This window comes from Hakea prostrata, chromosome 4 (genome assembly GCF_041222555.1).
Source record: "Hakea prostrata isolate BN-2017 chromosome 4, UWA_Hpros_2, whole genome shotgun sequence".
NCBI lineage: Eukaryota > Viridiplantae > Streptophyta > Magnoliopsida > Proteales > Proteaceae > Hakea > Hakea prostrata.
Window position 1 is genome coordinate 48029237 of NC_142603.1, and position 17569 is coordinate 48046805.

Below are 17569 nucleotides of genomic sequence, written 5' to 3' on the forward strand. Positions count from 1 at the left end.
GAATTTTTCTTGTGTTTTCGTGGGTGGGACCACTAGGAGTGGCTGGTCTGTATTGGCGTTCTTCTGATTGGTTTTAAGAGCTTGCTTCCTGGCTTCTTCTGGGAGGTTGAGATGTGGGAAAACAATTTTCTGACCTTTAAGTCCGAACATGCACTTGTTTTGTCTGCTGGTGATGGTAACATTGTTGTCAAAAAGCGGATGTCTTCCTAGGATTATGTAGAGAGCTTCATAGGAACCATGTTGCACCATATCTGTTCAGAATAAAAGTGTAGACTTACTGGGACTAGGCATCTGGTGTTTACTTCAATTCTGGCACTATCTTGGAAGGAGACTTTATAGGGTTGGGGATGCTTCTCAGTTTCAAGTCCTATCCTTCTTATGGAGTTCTTTGATACTATATTAACACTACTGCCATTATCTACAATGGTCTGGGCCAGGAATCTCCCAACTTTAGCTCTGGTGTAGAAAATACTGCTCCTCCAATCTTCACCTTGAGTTTCTGACATTAGAATCTTTGCCATAATGCCATCACATTAAGGTGGGGGTTTGACATGTACTCTGACATACTGACTTTCTGGCTCTTCTTCAAGTGGATGGCAAACTATCCTCTTCAGGGACCTGCTGGTTAGGATCAAATACAACAAATCCCTTTCTTTGGGGACAATCTCGATTATAGTGGCCCTTCTGATGACAACATAAATACTCTCCAGGATTATTGGTGTTTGGGAAACCTCCTCTAATTTCGAGCTTTAGGTGGAGTGGTCCCTTGTGGTGGAACCGTAGTGGTGGTGGAGGATGGTGGTTTGGCATACGAGGGATCCTTCCTAAAGTCTTGACTGGATTGCTTTTTCTGGGCCAATAAGGTTTTGGCCCTTTATCAAACTAGTGCTGTAAATCTATTACATCTGTAACCCCCAAAGCCATCTGAATATCGTGTTTCCATCCAATTTTAAACCTAGTCATGGTTTGAAGCTTACTCTCCCTAGTGCCAGTCCTAGATGCTAAGGAATTACACTGTTGTATAAATTGTGAAACTGACAAGTTACCTTGCTTCAGTGTATGGAATCACTCCTGCAATCTGGTTTTAAAAATGCTCTGGAAGGTATCTGTCGGTTAATTCTCTCCTCATCTGGTTCCATGTAGTGAGTTTTTTGCCTTCATAGTATAACTCACGCTCCATAGTATTCCACCAATCTCTAGCAGCACTATCTAACTTTGCCTTGGGTAGTCTCATCTTCCTGTCTTCAGACAATTCATGCCAGTTAAAGTAGTTGTCTAAGGCAGCCTTCCAGTCATAGGATACCTGTGGGTCAAGGGATCCATCAAACTCCTTGAGTTCGAGCTTGACTTGGTGATGGCCTGCACCTCTTCCCTGGTCCTATCCTCCATTAATATATGCTTTGATGTGTTATTCAAGTGTGGTAGGTGGGTTGAAAGTTGAAACCGCCTCAAAACCGAGATTTTGAGTCTTGGCGAGTGTAGATCGAACCAGAGAAAGGCGATGTAGGGCATCCTAACAAAAATCCATCATTTAGCTGCCATTCACCTCCCTCCAGTGATGCTGATCCCTCTGTCGTTGCTGCTGGAGTCCCTCCTTTCTCTGAGTTCTCACTTTACAACCTCAAAACTGCCACCAATAATTTCATTTCTGACTTCATTGGACAGTGACCAAACTAGCACAATCACTTCTCTCTTCTCTCAGAAAACCCTTCTTGTGATCAAAAGATTTGGGTTTGATTTGATTCGGCTAATAACCTGAGGCTGCTAGAGGTTCTTTAGGGAGACCATGAGATGAGAATGGAGGCCAAGAGATGTTCAAGAGAAGTGAAGAATGGTGAGTCTATGAGACATACACATGAGAATTAATCTGCTGGAAAAATTACACTGACCCTCTATTTTTGTGTCGAAATACCCAAAAGCCATATAGAGAACCATTTCTAACCTCTTTTAGTCTCAAAAGTGACTTGTCCAAATCACGCACAAAAATGTAAAATTTCTTGATTGATTTATGGCGTTAAGAAGTTGAATCTTTGCTGAACTTAGTTTGAGTATTATCTTCATGGAATTTGAAAAGGGGAATTTATGATTATAAATTGAGACCCAAGAAAAATTTGCAGTATTTAAAAAAGAAAAAAAAAAGATATGACCTTTCATTCCCCTTTATTAAAAAGAAACCTCATCCCTTCTCCTCTCTGCCATTTGCCTTCCCACGCCACCTTTGCCAGCAGATATGACCAGACGGAGAGGATGACAGAGCAGCATGAGCAACAGGGTAGGTTATCCTTGAAATGGGGCTTTCATCGAGTTTCAGCCAAGGGCTGATTTTGTAAAATTTAGAATATGAGAAACCCTTGAATGTAAAAAAACTAAAGTCATAATGACATGTATATGCCCGCCATTTTGATTGGTACTGTCGGATCAGAATTCGTACATGTGGGTGCTAATCTGACTGTGGCGCAGCTACCACCAAAAAAAATCCAAAAAACACGACACTTTATGCAGTATCATGTATCATTCAACAACATTACAAGTTTTCTAAGCTAGGAATTGAAAGTCAAAAAGCATAATAAAATGAAAAGAACATCCAACAAATAGAACTTGTTTCATGCTTTAATATACTTCACCAATCATCCTGCAGCCATGCATTTGATTTACTCTATTAGCTAATAATACAACAGGAAATCTGTATAGCTCTCTAAAATTTCATAGCAAAAAACTAGTACCTCACATGATCAACTAGATTATAAATCTCATCTATAACTTGGTGGTAAATCCTCAAATCTGTAAAGCCCTGCAAAAATAATTTAAAGAAAGAATATTATATACAAGACCTCAAGCAGAGAATCAGAGATGGGTTTTCAGGTTCTCAGCAAATCTTCAAAGGTTGGAAAAAGATTGGTGTAATTTCCTTTTAACATATTAGAAATAAGAGAGAAAAGATTGGTGTTCGTCTGATGGTAAAGGAATGAAATACAATGCATAAAATTCTGTTCTCAATGTAACCAAGCTCACTGATCTTATGATACAAGATAATGTAATATAATGTCAATAAATCCCCTGAAATCTACAAATATCACAATCATTTGGATCTTTTATCCATTTTCTTCAGAATAAAATGTGATTCAATCCCATGACAGGCGACTGTATTTGACCAATTGAATCTGCAGTAACAAAACAACTATATACCTACTTTTGCTGACCACAACCAGTCAATACAGCCCTAACAATCTTTTTCCATTGATGAAAATTGATAGTCCCTTCTAATTTTTGTTCAGTAATATGGTGAGATGTAGAAGACATAATCTCAGTTACAGTGGTTTTAGGTTCAGACATGACATACTTTCAGTCCAAAACAGGGGTATCCTGTCCAGAAAAATAGCAGTAATACCAGTTAGCGGATAAGAGAAATAAGTCCGAAAACAGTGGGCAGCTACAGTTATAGTCTGAAAATAAAGGGCGGCAACTGAAAAGACTTCCTTTGCCAGTCATCCGAAACAAACAGTAACAATAATAGCAGGTCTGAAAAACAGTGGCAGCATAGTAATGTTTTAAAAATGGTGGGCAGCAGCGGTAATCTTCTGAAAGGGGTGGGCAGCAGCAGTAATGTCTTCAAGAGGATTTCAAATAATCTCCAGTCACACCTGTACTTTAGGTGGAAAAACTCAAAAAAGGTCTGAAACTCAGTTGTATATACCTGGACTGAAGCCAAAATTAATTCCCTCTTATTCTTCAACTAAAAATAAGGGACCTGGTTACTTCACATTACTTGTGAACCAGTACGGGAACTGGTAGAAGACCCTCAAAATTCATGCAGTAATCACCAAGGGAAGGAGAACTTCAGCACAAGGAATATAAGTCCCCTAGCACTGCTGCTCTGATACTATGTTAATAATTAGGAAAACAATGATAAGGAATAGAGGAGAATATGAGAGAGACCTCACACTCGTTGTGAGGAATTCTTAACACTGTCTGTTAAGAAGCTTCTAATCCAATGCCAAATTTAATATAAAAAGACTCAGTAATTTACAAAGATAGGTGGTTTTAATAGTGCCAGTCACCCCAACACCTCATGGTGCCCTCAGCCAGAGGCTGCCCCAAACTCACTCACATAACCATCCCTCCCCATTCCTCTCACTTTCCCCTCTATTTATAATTCCCCAATTAGTAGTAACCCCCTCTCTCTCTCCTCCACTTGTCATAATCTCAAGTCCTAGGGTCCTATCGACTACCGAGCCCTCGAAATCCACCTTGTCCTTACGGTGAAGGAAAATTAAAGACTTGATCTTCATGTGCTTGCCATGTAACCATCCTAGTTTAGTATCATTCTCCAAAGCTGAATAACACACCCATTGCCCAAGGCACAACTTATGTCCAGTACCACCCTTGCACTGTCGCCTTCTAGCATGGGCACCTCAAGGATTGACTTGGTGCCACCACGAGCAAGTCTCTATTTGAGTACCACAGCCAAAATATACCCCATAAACAATATTAAAACATTTCTGATTCAGAAGGTTAGTGTGTGAAAGTAGTGAGGCCATGGAATGGTAGATGGTCCGAAAACCAGTTCCCTTTTGAAGGGATTCTGCTGTGAAACTCATGTGATTTTCTGCGTGAAGCATCCAATTTGTCCAACCTAAATCCGGTGATGCGATACAGTGGGGAATAATCGAAGGACACTGCTGCGGAACAAGGTGTATTTTTACGTTTGCAGCGCCAGGATATATGTCATTTGCATCCTGTCCCTTTGTGAAAGAAATCAACCCCAGTGACAAGCATTGGGTCCTTGTGCGATTGCCTCACAAGCAACTGCTTCAGTACTACTGCCCCAAACTTGCGAATGCTCCTTTGCACTAGATCCCTAAAACAAATCTGTGAGAAAACTGGGGAAATAGCATCAAAACTAGGGGCGATCCACTTGGTCTTGAAGGTTTTGTTGCCAGCAACAAAACCAGCACCCAGCTTAATCCCTGCAGCCCCATTCTCACCACCTCCCTTTCCTTCTCCACTTTGTGAGGTTGAAGACGATGGTTTCCCAATTTGTTGGTTCGGTTGGACCGCTTCTTTGGTGGTCCTTGGTTTGAACAGGTCTTGGGGTTGGATCTTGGTCCATTTGAGTTATTTGGGTCCAAGTTATAATTGAGAGAAATTGGGTTTTGATGTAACGAAATGGGCCAGGTCCATAGTGGGTCTTTTGAATTGGTTGGGCTCAAATACTTAAACCCATGGGTAGAAAAGGATAGGTTGGGTATAGAATTGAAGGAATGGGCTGGGCTTAGTGTTAAACCAAGGAGATTTCTTAAGGAACCTGATGGCCCAATCTTTGAATTTGTTCGCTTGGGCTTAAGTGGTCCTTGGTATTTAGAGTGCGAACCGAAGCAAGGAGATTTCTTAAGGAACTTGACGGCCCAATTTTTGAATTTGTTCGCTTGGGCTTAGGTTGTCCTTGGTATTTAGAGTGCAAACCGAAGCAGTGAACTTAGTTGAGAGATGGTTTGAACCTCTCTTCTCCTTGTTCGACGAGCTGCAACCCTAGCCACCGCTTGGAGTTTTCCACCGAGTCCTCCTTCGATTCTTCTTCTTCTTTCAGACTTTCGATTTAGTGGCATGATTTATGACTGCAACTTCAATCTGGTAGGCATCGATACCTGAACCCCTCACTCTCTTCTTCTCTCTTCTCCATGCTTGGCGAGACTCATCCCCAAAAGATAATCCATCCCTATTAGCTGCAATCTCCCACCTCCTCTTCTTTCGACTTTACTGGGTGGTTTTGCAAATCCTTCTCCTTCACCTTGGTCACAGTTCCACTATGGTAACTCATCAAACTTGATCTCTCTTTTGCCCCTGTCCTGCCACCGAATTCAATTTCCAGGCCTTCGTTGAAGCTTGACCAGTTGAATTCCGACCACTTCTTCTGATAACCAAATGTTCGAGAGCTATTGCAAGCCAATGTTCTTGCTCAAGTTGGTGTTGCCAACAAAAAAGCTCGACTTCAATCAACCATTCTTGCGCTCGTCCTTCAAAAAAAAATAGTGACAATGCCATATCGCCTCTCTGGGGTTGTCACTGCTCTGATACTAGTTTGTTAAGAACCCTCTAATCCAATGCCAAATTTAATATAAAAAACTCAAAAATTTAAAAAGAGAGCTGGTTTTAATGGTGCCAGTCACCCCCAACACCTCATGATGCCCTTAGCCAGAGGCTGCCCCAAACTCACTCACATAACCATCCCTCCCCATTCCTCTCACTTCCCCTCTATTTATAATTCCCCAAATTAGCACTAACCGTCTCTCTCCCCTCCATGTGGCATAATCTCAAATCCAAGGGTCCTATCATTGTCGTTTGTTTATAGAATAAAGACGAGTCATAGTAGGAAACATAAAACAAGGAAAAGCGTCCAAGATGGACTCAGCATTCAAACCAAACCACTCTTAAAACTAGGGGTGTCAAGGGTGCGGTTTGGGGCGGTGTCGGGCTGAAAAACACCTAGCCCAAACACGGCCCATTAGCAAAATAACGGTTTCGGTTTGGTGCGGTTTGGGTTCTGGCTAACTAACGGTTTGGGCTAACGTTTTAGATTCGGTTGACTAACGGTTTATGGTGTGTAAGAAAAAGAACAAGAAGAAACAATTGAGCATCCTACTACAAAAGCGAAAATTATATGAAAAGTGAAGTTGCTATTGGTCAATTTCCATTAAAAAAACCCCACCCATTCTATAGTAATCAAGAACCTAGATATTAAGTAGTAAAATGACTATTTAATCTTTGAATTCATGCTTAATTTTTTTTTATAGTCTATACCAACTACCTAATGGTAATATAATGATTCAAATACTATTTAATGTAAAATTACAAAACGGGTTGCGGTTCGGTTTTGGGTTGGTGCGGGCTCCACAACCCTCAACCCAATTACGGCCCATTAAGGTTCGGTTCAGGCTGGTTCGGGCTATAATGGGCCGGTGTGGTTCGGTTTTAACAGTTTGGGCTATAAATTGACACCCCTACTTAAAACTCTAGATTTGGCACCACGCACTAAATTCTAAGACCCATTTTCTCTTCCTATTTTTGCCGTTTAACGTATATTCTAACCATCAAGGTTTAAAGTATTGGTATTGAGTATTGTATCGGTTAGGTGTTTTTAAGAGACGTATCATCTCATATTGAGTTTGTATCATATTGGTTAATACAATTGTCGCAATCCAGTACGTACCCTTCAAAAGAAAAAGAGAGGCTGCAATGCAGTCATTATTAAAAAATCTTGATCAGGGAAAACTGATTGCCTATTAACCAAGTTTTGTGTCAAATATTTGAATCTATAGTGATATAGCTGAGCTACAGAGTCATTCTCTTTATGTTGGCAGTAACTGTGTGCATGTGCTTTGTTGACATAATCTTACCTTCGGAAGCAGTTTTGATTTCATTTTCTTTGATATAGACTTCTGGGAGATGCATGTCATTTTTGGTGTTGCTGATTGAATCTTCCATCAGTTTCAGGAAGGCGTGCTCCCCGATGATAAATATCCACATCCAGGAGAGGATAAGGGACTCTTTTGCTGTGTACCCAGGTGGTGAATGGCAACACCAGTAATTCCATCTTCAAATGAAAGGTAAAAGGGGCATGTGATCTACAGCCTGTATGATAAGATAAAATTTTGATCCAAGCAGGCAGATGCTTCGTTTTCTCCTGATGATCGTCTTCTTTGGGGGGCCCGAGGGACTGAATTATTCTTTAGTTTGTACAAAGGAGTGCTTTGGAACCATTCCATTTTTGACCATTGTAGACTTGCAGGTGGTTCAAGTATGTTAGGTTGTATAGCATGGGTTTTTTGCCAGATGGTTTGGGTATTAGTGATCACCAGGGTTCTTTATGAGTTCATATTATAAGATCTATTTCCAAACATGTGCTTGTGAGGGAGGAAAGGTGCTTGTCAATGTGTACATTCTGGTCCATGTGAAACTTCTACTTGCAGAGCAGTTAAGTGTTTCAACATCTCCAGTTCATTGAAATTGTCCATTGTACCATTATGTTGAACGTTGAGTTTACCTGTAAAATGAGTTCTTTTTGGGGAATAAATGTTAGTAGGCCGACTAAATGTGCTCCAGATCTCCTGTTGTTAGTTCAAGATTATTTTTGAACCAAGAAAAAGAGAAGTACAAGTTTATTTTCTTTGATCCCATCACTTGCAGTCCATTATAAATGGCATATCATAGCATGAGATTCACATCATTGCTGGTTTTGTAGAGGTTCATAATGTTAGCCCAAACTTTTGCAGAGATGCTGTTTCAAAACTTGAACACTATGGAGCAATGCTAGTCATAGGCTCATGAGTGGTTCTCTTGGAACATATATAGTTACAGCACATGATCAAAAAGCCGTTCTGAACTTTGTGACCTTTGTTTTCTCTCAGTTGGATGCTTGTATAGTGTCAGAACAATTATCAAGAGAAATTATATAGTCGTTTGGTTGTAAAATCTGCATTGGTTCAATTCTTTAGAAATTTGCTGTAGTTGAAATCAGATCATAGCTGGAGAATCTTACCCACTTGGTGATTGTTGAATTGCTAGTCGTTTAACTCTTTCTGTCTGCTGACTTTTCAGCTTCAATTCCAGTAGTCAATTCTGTATGCACAACTAGAGTTTTTTGGATGAACACATGCACAAATAGAGTTGTTTAATCTTTTCTCGTAAAATAACTAATTGAATATATCAGATCATAGCCTTCTTAGCTTCGAATTCTGTGCATAGATTGGTAGATTATAACTCTGCCACTTTGAAATTCTCTAATGGGACAGGTTCTGTCGTCTGGGATCCTGTTTGCTAGTACTAGTCATCTGGAGTTCCAAGTAACATTGGACCTGGGTAACATGTTCTCAATTCGGCAGTGAAGCTCTGCATTTGCTTTTAGGTTGATGGTTGCATGTCCGAAGCATATGGCTTTTCATGTCGTTAGATTTGTCTCTCTCAAATGTATTTTATTGTTCAATTTTTCCCTCTAGGTTGTCTTCACTTCTATTAACAAGACCAATTGTGATACTGGTTCTTTGTTGTAGTTGGTATTATGTTTCCTTTCTTGATGAGACTGGTTAGTTATGATGGCATTGTCTGTGGATCACTTCGTTTGCAGGATGTAGGGAAGGAATAAAAAATGCTGGATATTCTCTTGCATTTCATCATTTTGAAAATCAATGTTAACAATTTCGTTTTAGCATGTGAGATTGCCAGTAACAACAACCGAGAACAAGAGTGGAAGCCAGTACTAGCATGATATGATACCTCGTCTTCTTCCTTCTTGCTCCTCATCTCTGCTATTGCGTCTTCTCTCTTTTGCTTCTCCTTGTACGGGTTTTCACTTTGTTTTATCATCAGCGAAGAGATGTTAAGCCCATAGGTAGTAGATTTTTGGGCTTTAAGTCCATTTATGTTTCTAGAAGACCCAACTGTGTGGCGGATCATCTAGCATGGAAGGCCTACTCGGTTCAGGACCCGAGTTATTAATCATGTTCCTCTAATTGGTTACTGAGGTTATGTTCAGTTTCCCTTCCTGCCCCTGTTTCTTAATGAAAGTTTGATTACAAAAAATAAAAAAAGTGAAGATACTTTAAGAAGGGGAGAGATTACAAAAGTGAAATCCACATCTGTGATTAGGTTGTCTTGCAGAAGGTTTTATATTTTTTGTCCATCTTCAAATCAGTCACAAAGACTAGGACCCACAGGCACAAGAGATTAGGGGGGGGGGTTGGAAGGAAGATGTGGAGGGACAAATGTTCGAATCCAATACCTTCTTGGACTTGTTGCCTCACCTATGAGGTTGCCACCAATGTACTAGAAGCACATCCACGTCTTTTAAGATTGAATGAGGCAAAGGGACTAGATGGTTAAGTTGATTTTGATTTCCTTTTTGGTAGAGCTGGTGGGAATTGATTTCAGTTCTTAAGAAGATGTAAGATAAGATAATTCAATAGTTCAAGTAACAAATTTTAAACTAAATACATAATTTCAAGAGAAACTGATTGGGTGAAAAAAATAGAGTAATAATTTAGGTATTCAAATTATCATACTATGCCAATGAATGATTAGTAGAATGGTTAAAAATTTGACTTCTTAGTAGAGTGGTCGTGGGTTCAATCCTTGCCGACGGCATACATAATATCTCCATCCCAAATTTTCCTATATATAAAAAACATCCTTGTACCAAAAAAATATTAAGACAATTTACTCTCCAAATAAATATTAAGACAATTTACGAAATTTCTGGGCTCCACGGAGTTACAAAAATCTGAAATTACAAAATTAAAGTCAAACCTACCGGTCAAACCTATCAAGTAACTTGGTGCTTCCTTGAGAACTAGAGAAGTGAGGATCACTTGACCCGAAGCACATTTTTGGCCAAAGAATTGCTTGAAAGTGCCAAACTTGCCCAGAACTAGCTGTTATGATTAGAACCGAGGGCCTAGTAAGTATTCACTCTATCTATAACATTTACATTCTCTCAATTTCGTTACTCTTTTTGATATTCATTAGGATTCACATTATGTTATCAAGGTCTTCACGGCCCAAGGGGTTCAAAGATGCAAAGACGTGCCTTCCACCATTACCAGTAAGCAAAAATGTAATTCGTCGAAATCTCTTCAACTAGAGTTTGGTAGGACAAGACTACACTTGTTGAATCATGGCTGTAGCAGCCTGATTCCTTTAGTGACTCTCCTATTTAGAGTGTTGCTGCGTATTCCTATTCGTCCTTCTAACCAGAAGTACCTACAAGAATGTGCTCGATCGTGAAGGTCAAGTATCACCTCCGACGATCTAGTTAGAATTCTCTTCGATCAGGATTGACAAGAATGCAACAAACAATAATAATCTCAATAGTGATTGCTCTATTCGGCGTACCTTTCTCTCTTGCCTACCTGTTTTTTATAAGGTTCTTCGGGTTTCCTAGTGTTTGAGTTCGTCTCAAACTAAAACCTTTCTTAGACTCCCATGTAGACTCTAGTTGCTGGATCTATCTTTGACTAATTAAAGATAGAAAGAACATCTTCTTTGATCAGGAGTCTTTTAGGAGATAAATATTGCCAATGGCCCAACGTATTATATAAACCAATTTGGAACCGATCATAACCTGGTTGCCAACTTGGTCGGAAGTTTATATTTTCTTTATCATAGAGTATGGCAATTGGCGTCACTGTGGCATCAATTGTTGAACCAACTCTCTTGTGACTACATCATTAAAGTGTTGCTTAGCTAGGTCGAAATGCTTTCCTTTTTTAACGATGGTCTTTAATGCATTTTTAGAAGTGTAGCAGCATTTCGAGCAAAAATTAATGTGCTGATAAAGGTAAAAAATATCAGATCTTATGATGTTTTTCTCCATTCTATTAAGGACGTGTTTAATTACATGAATCTAGAAATTTGGTTTTCTACATTTAGTTAAGGGCCTGTTTGGTTACATAAATCTAGAGATTTCAAATTTTTGGATTCATGAATGCTAGATTTATACCTATTTCGTTGTGAAAATCAATGGATTTATGAAATCTAGATATTCATCTTTTTACATTAAAAATGTGAATTTATAAATTTATGGGTATGGGGTGAACTTCTGGATTTCATCCCTACTATAAAAGCGCTTACATTGACGGAAATCTCCGACTTTTGACTTTCGAACGAGAACAAAGAGCTCTCTAGGGTTTTTCAAACGATAGAGAAACTTCTTCGTTTTTCTTCATCTTCTCGCCTCAATGTTCTCTCCACAACTGTTTCGGTCAAAGGTAGAATCTTGGTCTTCATCTCCTACTTCATTTTTATTCCATTTCCATTGATATCTTGTTCTCAAACTAGGGTTTTGGAGCGAAATAACGAGATTTTTGGTGGAGCACATTTTCTTGGAGCAAATCACAGGTACAATATGTGCTTCTTGTTGTTGTTCTCCTTGTTGCATTTTTTAACCTTTCTATCTTTCTTCTTTTAATTGCTAATTAAATGAGAATAGACAATATACATTGCCATTACTTTATTTTTTGTTCTATTTTTTGTTCATTTATTCATGAACTTGATATTTTTTTCTTTATTTTTCTTTGATCCAAGGAAGCTCTGATTCTTCAAAATACACAAGAGTAGATATATGCCATTTACTCAATCCACCATCAATTCTTCCTAGTTCTTTGCTGTGAAAAGCTTCCATTTGACAACAAAGTTAGAATTTATTTGCATCTGGAAACCTTCCATTGGAATTGTTCTGTGTGAATATCTGTTTCTTTGTTGAAGTTAGAATTTATTTGCATCTAGAAACCTTCCATTTGAATTGTTCTGTGTGATTATCTGTTTCTTCATTGAAGTTACTGGATGTATTTTGCTGAAAGGGGTGAACTGAGAGGTTTTTCTGTTCATTTCACATAGATGTAATAATGTAACGAAAAATGTGAACCAAACTCAAAGCCATTTTTGTGATTTTACCTCATTCAAGAAGGAATGTATAGTAACTTGAAAGCCAAAAAATTAAAGGTGCTAAGTTTCTTTTTCAACCCACTTGAAGAAGCTCTGATTCTTCAAAATATATTCTCTCTCTCCTCTCCCTTAATTGTGGTTTTTTCTTTTGTGGTCTTCTGTATTCTTCTTCAGGTCTTCCATTGTTCTCTAAAAAAAAGAATCTTCGAATAAATAGTCATCATTGTTCCTGAAAATTACATTGTACCCAGAATTTGTTGGTCTGATTATGAGGAAAAGAGAAGAGATGTAAGAAGCAATAATATGATGGAGAATTGGGTAACTGAAACCAGTCTTGGGAGTTGACTCATTGAGAAAAAGATTTAATTATTGCACTATTCATTAGAAACCAAGGAATATGGCAATGCTGTGACAAAATTCATCTCAAATTGTGATTGATTTTGTCAAATGGACTCTTTTCTTTTGAAAGAATCTTCTCTTTCATTTTGTCAAAACAGTTTTGTCGTATTCATTTTTATTCTATTTTTGTTGGTCTGCAGCATTTATCCCCGATGACACCTTCCTATTTTGTTGACCTCAAAAGGAGCATGTGTTAACAATAAAAACCACTCTAGAACTGTTCTCTGACATCACTAGACAAGAAATCAACTTGGAAAAAACTGAAGTTTTCTTTAGTAGAAATGTCAGCTATGAACAAAAAACCCAAATCCTGTCTCAAAAATGAAAAGGATGCAATGTACCTAGGGACAAGTTTGTTACATGGAAGATCTAAACCAAAAAATCTCAAGTTTCTTCTCAACAAGATCAGTAGCAGATTTGCATCCTGGAAAGCATCCACACTCTCATTTGTCGGGAGAGAAGTCATCATCAAATCAGTCTTACAACATTTATCCCTCTATCCCATGCAGTGTTTTCACTTCCCAAAAACAATTTGCAAATAGATTGACTCTTTCTACCAAAGATTCTGGATGGGTAACCCGGCAAGAAAAGACAATTGTCTCTAACCTCGTGGGATAAATGCTGCAAACTAAAACTTTTAGGGGGACTGAGTTTCAAAAAAATATAAGACATTAACCAAGGACTACTTCTAAAACAAGGCAAAAACTCATATAAGTTAGGATAAGAATTAAAAAGCCAAACAAAAAATTACAAAAGAATAAGTATCAATGACAAACAAGTTCTTCTATGATATAACTCATATAAGTTAAGACAAAAATAAAAAAATCAATTTTTATAGTTTGTGTTTTGGAATCTATAGATTTAGATAACCAAACAATTTTAAGAATGAATCCAAAAGTTTCATTCTACTGATTCAAGATAACCAAACAGTTTTTCATGATGAATTTAGAGATTTCATTCCATAGATTTAGGTAACCAAACCGTTTTTCAAGATGAATTTGGAGATTTCATTTCACAAATTCGAATAACTAGATAGTTTTTCGGAATGAATCCACAAACTTCAATTCCACAGATTTAGGGTTTACAAAACTGTTAATTTTATGAATTACACTCCATCGATTTGAAATCTTTGGATATTTGACATCTCTAGACTCAAGTAACCAAACATGCCCTTCAAAATTCGTATTAGATTCATAACCTCCCCTCCCACTCTACCTAGCTTTCACCCTCCCAAGAAAAAGTGAGAAAACAATTTTTTTTTGGAATGAAAAAAAAAAAAAAAAAAAAAAAAAAAAGAACGATTTTGAAATGGAATGAGGAACATTTTCCCTTGACAAACCTTTTTACATTTGCTTCATATCTGTATTTGCTCTTAATTATCTTTAGAGTGAACCCCTAAATTAAACTCCAGACAAAACGAGAGATAGATTGTTGACTGCCACATGTGAATAACTGATCTTTGCACTATCATAGTTTAAAAACCTTTGGGTCTAGGAGAACCAACCAAACCAGTGCCTTGGTTTGGTCATTAAAACCTAGTTCGTTGGCCTCATGAGGCACTCTATTAGGTTTTTTATTAAAATCTATATTAAGTTTCAAAATTAATTTTTGTATTTCTTTTATTTAATTGTTTTGTTAGTGTGTGGGACCCATGAGGTAATGGTGGTAATGAGGCACTAATGAGTAAATGAGGCCTTTCATGATCTTGGTTATGAGGCTCTTCATGATATTGATCATGGTGATGAGGTGGACTTAGTTGTAGGGTGGAATTTACTCAAATTCTAACTATTGACCTTCAATTCTCATTTCAACTTCATGACCATTCGTGACCATTACCATGAGTGGGGTTAAGGCTATTGTATGGATTAAATCCAATTCATACATAAGATGTGAATATAAGAGTTAATTCTCTAAGTACTGGTTAATTCTCTAAGTACTGGGGAGGTTGGGTCAATGTGGCTTATTCTCATTAGTGGAGAAGGGACAAGCCCATTGATTCTCCATTAGTAAGGAATTGATTCTCCCCCTTGTGAGGAGGTAAGTCATTGTGATCCAATGACCCAAGTCATTGCCTTGAGAATCTCAAGGGGTGTAAGGTGTGGTTTGACGCTATATAAACCCAACAATAACTTGCCTGTGGTGTGCAATAGAGACATAGATACCTCACACTTGCATTATTTTTTACTTATTTTAAAAGTTTATTCCTTTGAGTTTGTCTAAGTGGTGTGCTCTAGCTTTTGGCTCCATGAAGGGACTAGAAGAACTACCTCATCTTCTAGTTGGAGGTTGCTTTATCTTGGAGGTGGTGGTGCAAAGAACCCTTGGTAGTAGGGTGCATCAATTACCTTAAAAACAACACTCAAGGTGTGACTCATCTTCATTCATTGGTGGTTAGTTCGTTTGTAACATCAAGCTCTTCGGATTGGCTAAGGATCTTCATCTTTCAATTGTATTGCAATTTCATTATTGTGTTTTATAGAATTTGTAATACAATTACCCAACACACTTTCCGGCGAGGCACTTCTCAACAGAGAAGATTGCTGAGAAGAGCGCCTTCTACTGACAGCCAGCTTGTCTCGAGAAGCTTCTCGGCTAATCTCTCAGCAGTTACCCGACAAGCCACTTCTTAGATAAAGTAACATTGCTAGAGAGCTCTGTGCATATTTCTCAAATGTCAATTGTCGCATAAATTCAGCATTGAATGCATTGAGATCCGTTAAATGCACATTGACAGTCAGTAAGCTTCTCATTCGCCCGCCACTACTCGAGTACCACATCCTATCATTTTGTCTGCCAAAAGGTGGGCTTGTTGTCATATTTGCGTTAGAGGTGACTTGATCTCCTTATTCGGTGGGATTATGTATAGCTATGAAAGCTTCTTGGGGAAGATTGGGATTTAGCTTGCTGGTCAAGCCATGTCTCCCAAGTGATCGCCACCCTCCTATTGGAATCCACGGATCTGACGGTTATGCAACATTTTCAGTACCACTAAGGTATTGGAGGATAAATACACCAATACTCAATACAAAAAGTAAGTCCTTCAAGAACATTAACTCTAGTTCCCAACTGTCTGACGAACAAACCAAGAGGACATTCTCTGTCTTCCGAGAGCATTTACTTCTTCTTGTGAAGATTCATGTTCCATCAGGTCTGATTTAATTATTGGAGGTGGCTTCCCGTCCCTAGAGGCGGCCCATCTCACTTTTCTTGTTTCTTCCAGGACCCAAGAACCAAGTTCACTCCTTGATCGAACTAGGTGGATCAAAATTAGATTTTGGAGCAACAATGTGATTCCAAGGAATCACAAAAGACACAACTATACCCTCCCTGTGTGTTACGATTGTACCTCTCCTCTTTCATTGCCAAACCTTCATCCTCTGAGTGCCGATTGCGTCAATGAAAATTTGAATAGAAAATATTAGATATTTTTCCATGGAGGCCGGTTCCTTCATCTTGTGTGCGTCCATTGCGTTAATGGAGATCTGAATAAAAAATATTAGATCTTGTTCCATGGAGATCGATTTATCATATACTCTTAGTGGAGGTTTCTGGTAATGAAGATTTGGAATTTGACTTCTTATTTGATGGATTTGTCTATTGAGGCTTTGTAGAATTAATTGCAGGATACATGTTATGAATATATTCCCAAAGAACTTAGTTCTACAAATTTATGATTATCTAGAAATATGATTCTAATGTTGACTCTAGAGAATTATACGTCGCATCCGTTAGATTGGCTTGTCAACCACAGAACTGTAGCTCCTCACCAAACCTTCATTTTTACACTTGGGGCAACACAACACATGAGTAGTTCGCTCTAGGACCCCACCCCCTCGAGAGCAGGATGCCGACGGAGATGGAGCCGGGAACCAACCTATACTTTCCTGGGACTTGAACCAAACACTACTTAAGGTTTCGCTACTTGCTAATGAAAGTTTGACATTTTATTAGGGCCCCTCGTGGAGTTTTTTTTTTTTTTTTTTGGTAATTCAGTTTTTCATTTAGAGGCAAAAGCCGAGGAAAACTAAGTACAAAGATCAATAAGCCAAGGAGAGGAAGATGGCCAGACTGTCTTGCCTTGAAGAAACATGACCTTCTTAGCTAGAGAGTGAGCAATAGAGTTCATCTCCCTAGAGACATACTTGAAAGAGCAAGTAGAAAAGCTTTGAGTTACAAACAAAATATCCCTCATGCATATGCAATGAGATGCTCGATGCCTCTCCCTCGTACTCTCGGCTAGTTTGTTAGTTTTGGTTTAGGACCCCTTTTACTGTTTTTGGTGGAGGCTATTGACCTGTTTATGCACTAATAAAAAGAAATTTAATTATATTATATATTTTTTTGGGAACATAGATTACTCTAGACACCAGCTCAATTTACACCTTATATCATATTCTCAAGAAATAACCTTATATATAACTTTAGCATTATAAAATAGTAGAGGTTCACCCCAAGTGGAAGAACAAATTATAATATTTCATATTTTTATTTGTGGCAGCAGGCGGCAAGGGTTAGATCTTTGTGACATAATCCATTTTAGATTGAAAATTTATATTCAAAAGTGAAGGGGTTAAATGTAAATATAAATTTTTTATTTTACTAAACATATTTTTAAGTTTTTAAATTTACAAATTATACCTTGTGAATCGAGGGAACTCCTTTGTTTGAATACTCTTCTTCCTTAGGACCGATCATATTCTTCAACTCTTTGGACTGTTAAATCTCATCTCATTCA

The 17569-nt window shown here is 38.2% G+C and overlaps 1 protein-coding gene across 3 annotated transcripts in view; it reads left to right on the forward strand.

The window, feature by feature from the left end:
• The window catches only part of LOC149019234 (Homeodomain-like transcriptional regulator), a 35513-nt gene extending 26256 nt beyond the window's left edge, over positions 1-9257 (forward strand). For 2 of the 3 annotated variants that reach the window (XM_089153275.1, XM_089153276.1), the window contains one exon: positions 7486-9256. In XM_089153275.1, coding sequence (XP_089009401.1) covers positions 7486-7511 — 26 coding nt within the window. In that variant the 3' untranslated portion in view covers positions 7512-9256. Of the gene's footprint in view, positions 1-7485 lie in introns of all 3 variants that reach the window. The other variant, XM_089153277.1, reaches the window with a different exon arrangement.
• Positions 9258-17569: the final 8312 nt, after the last annotated feature.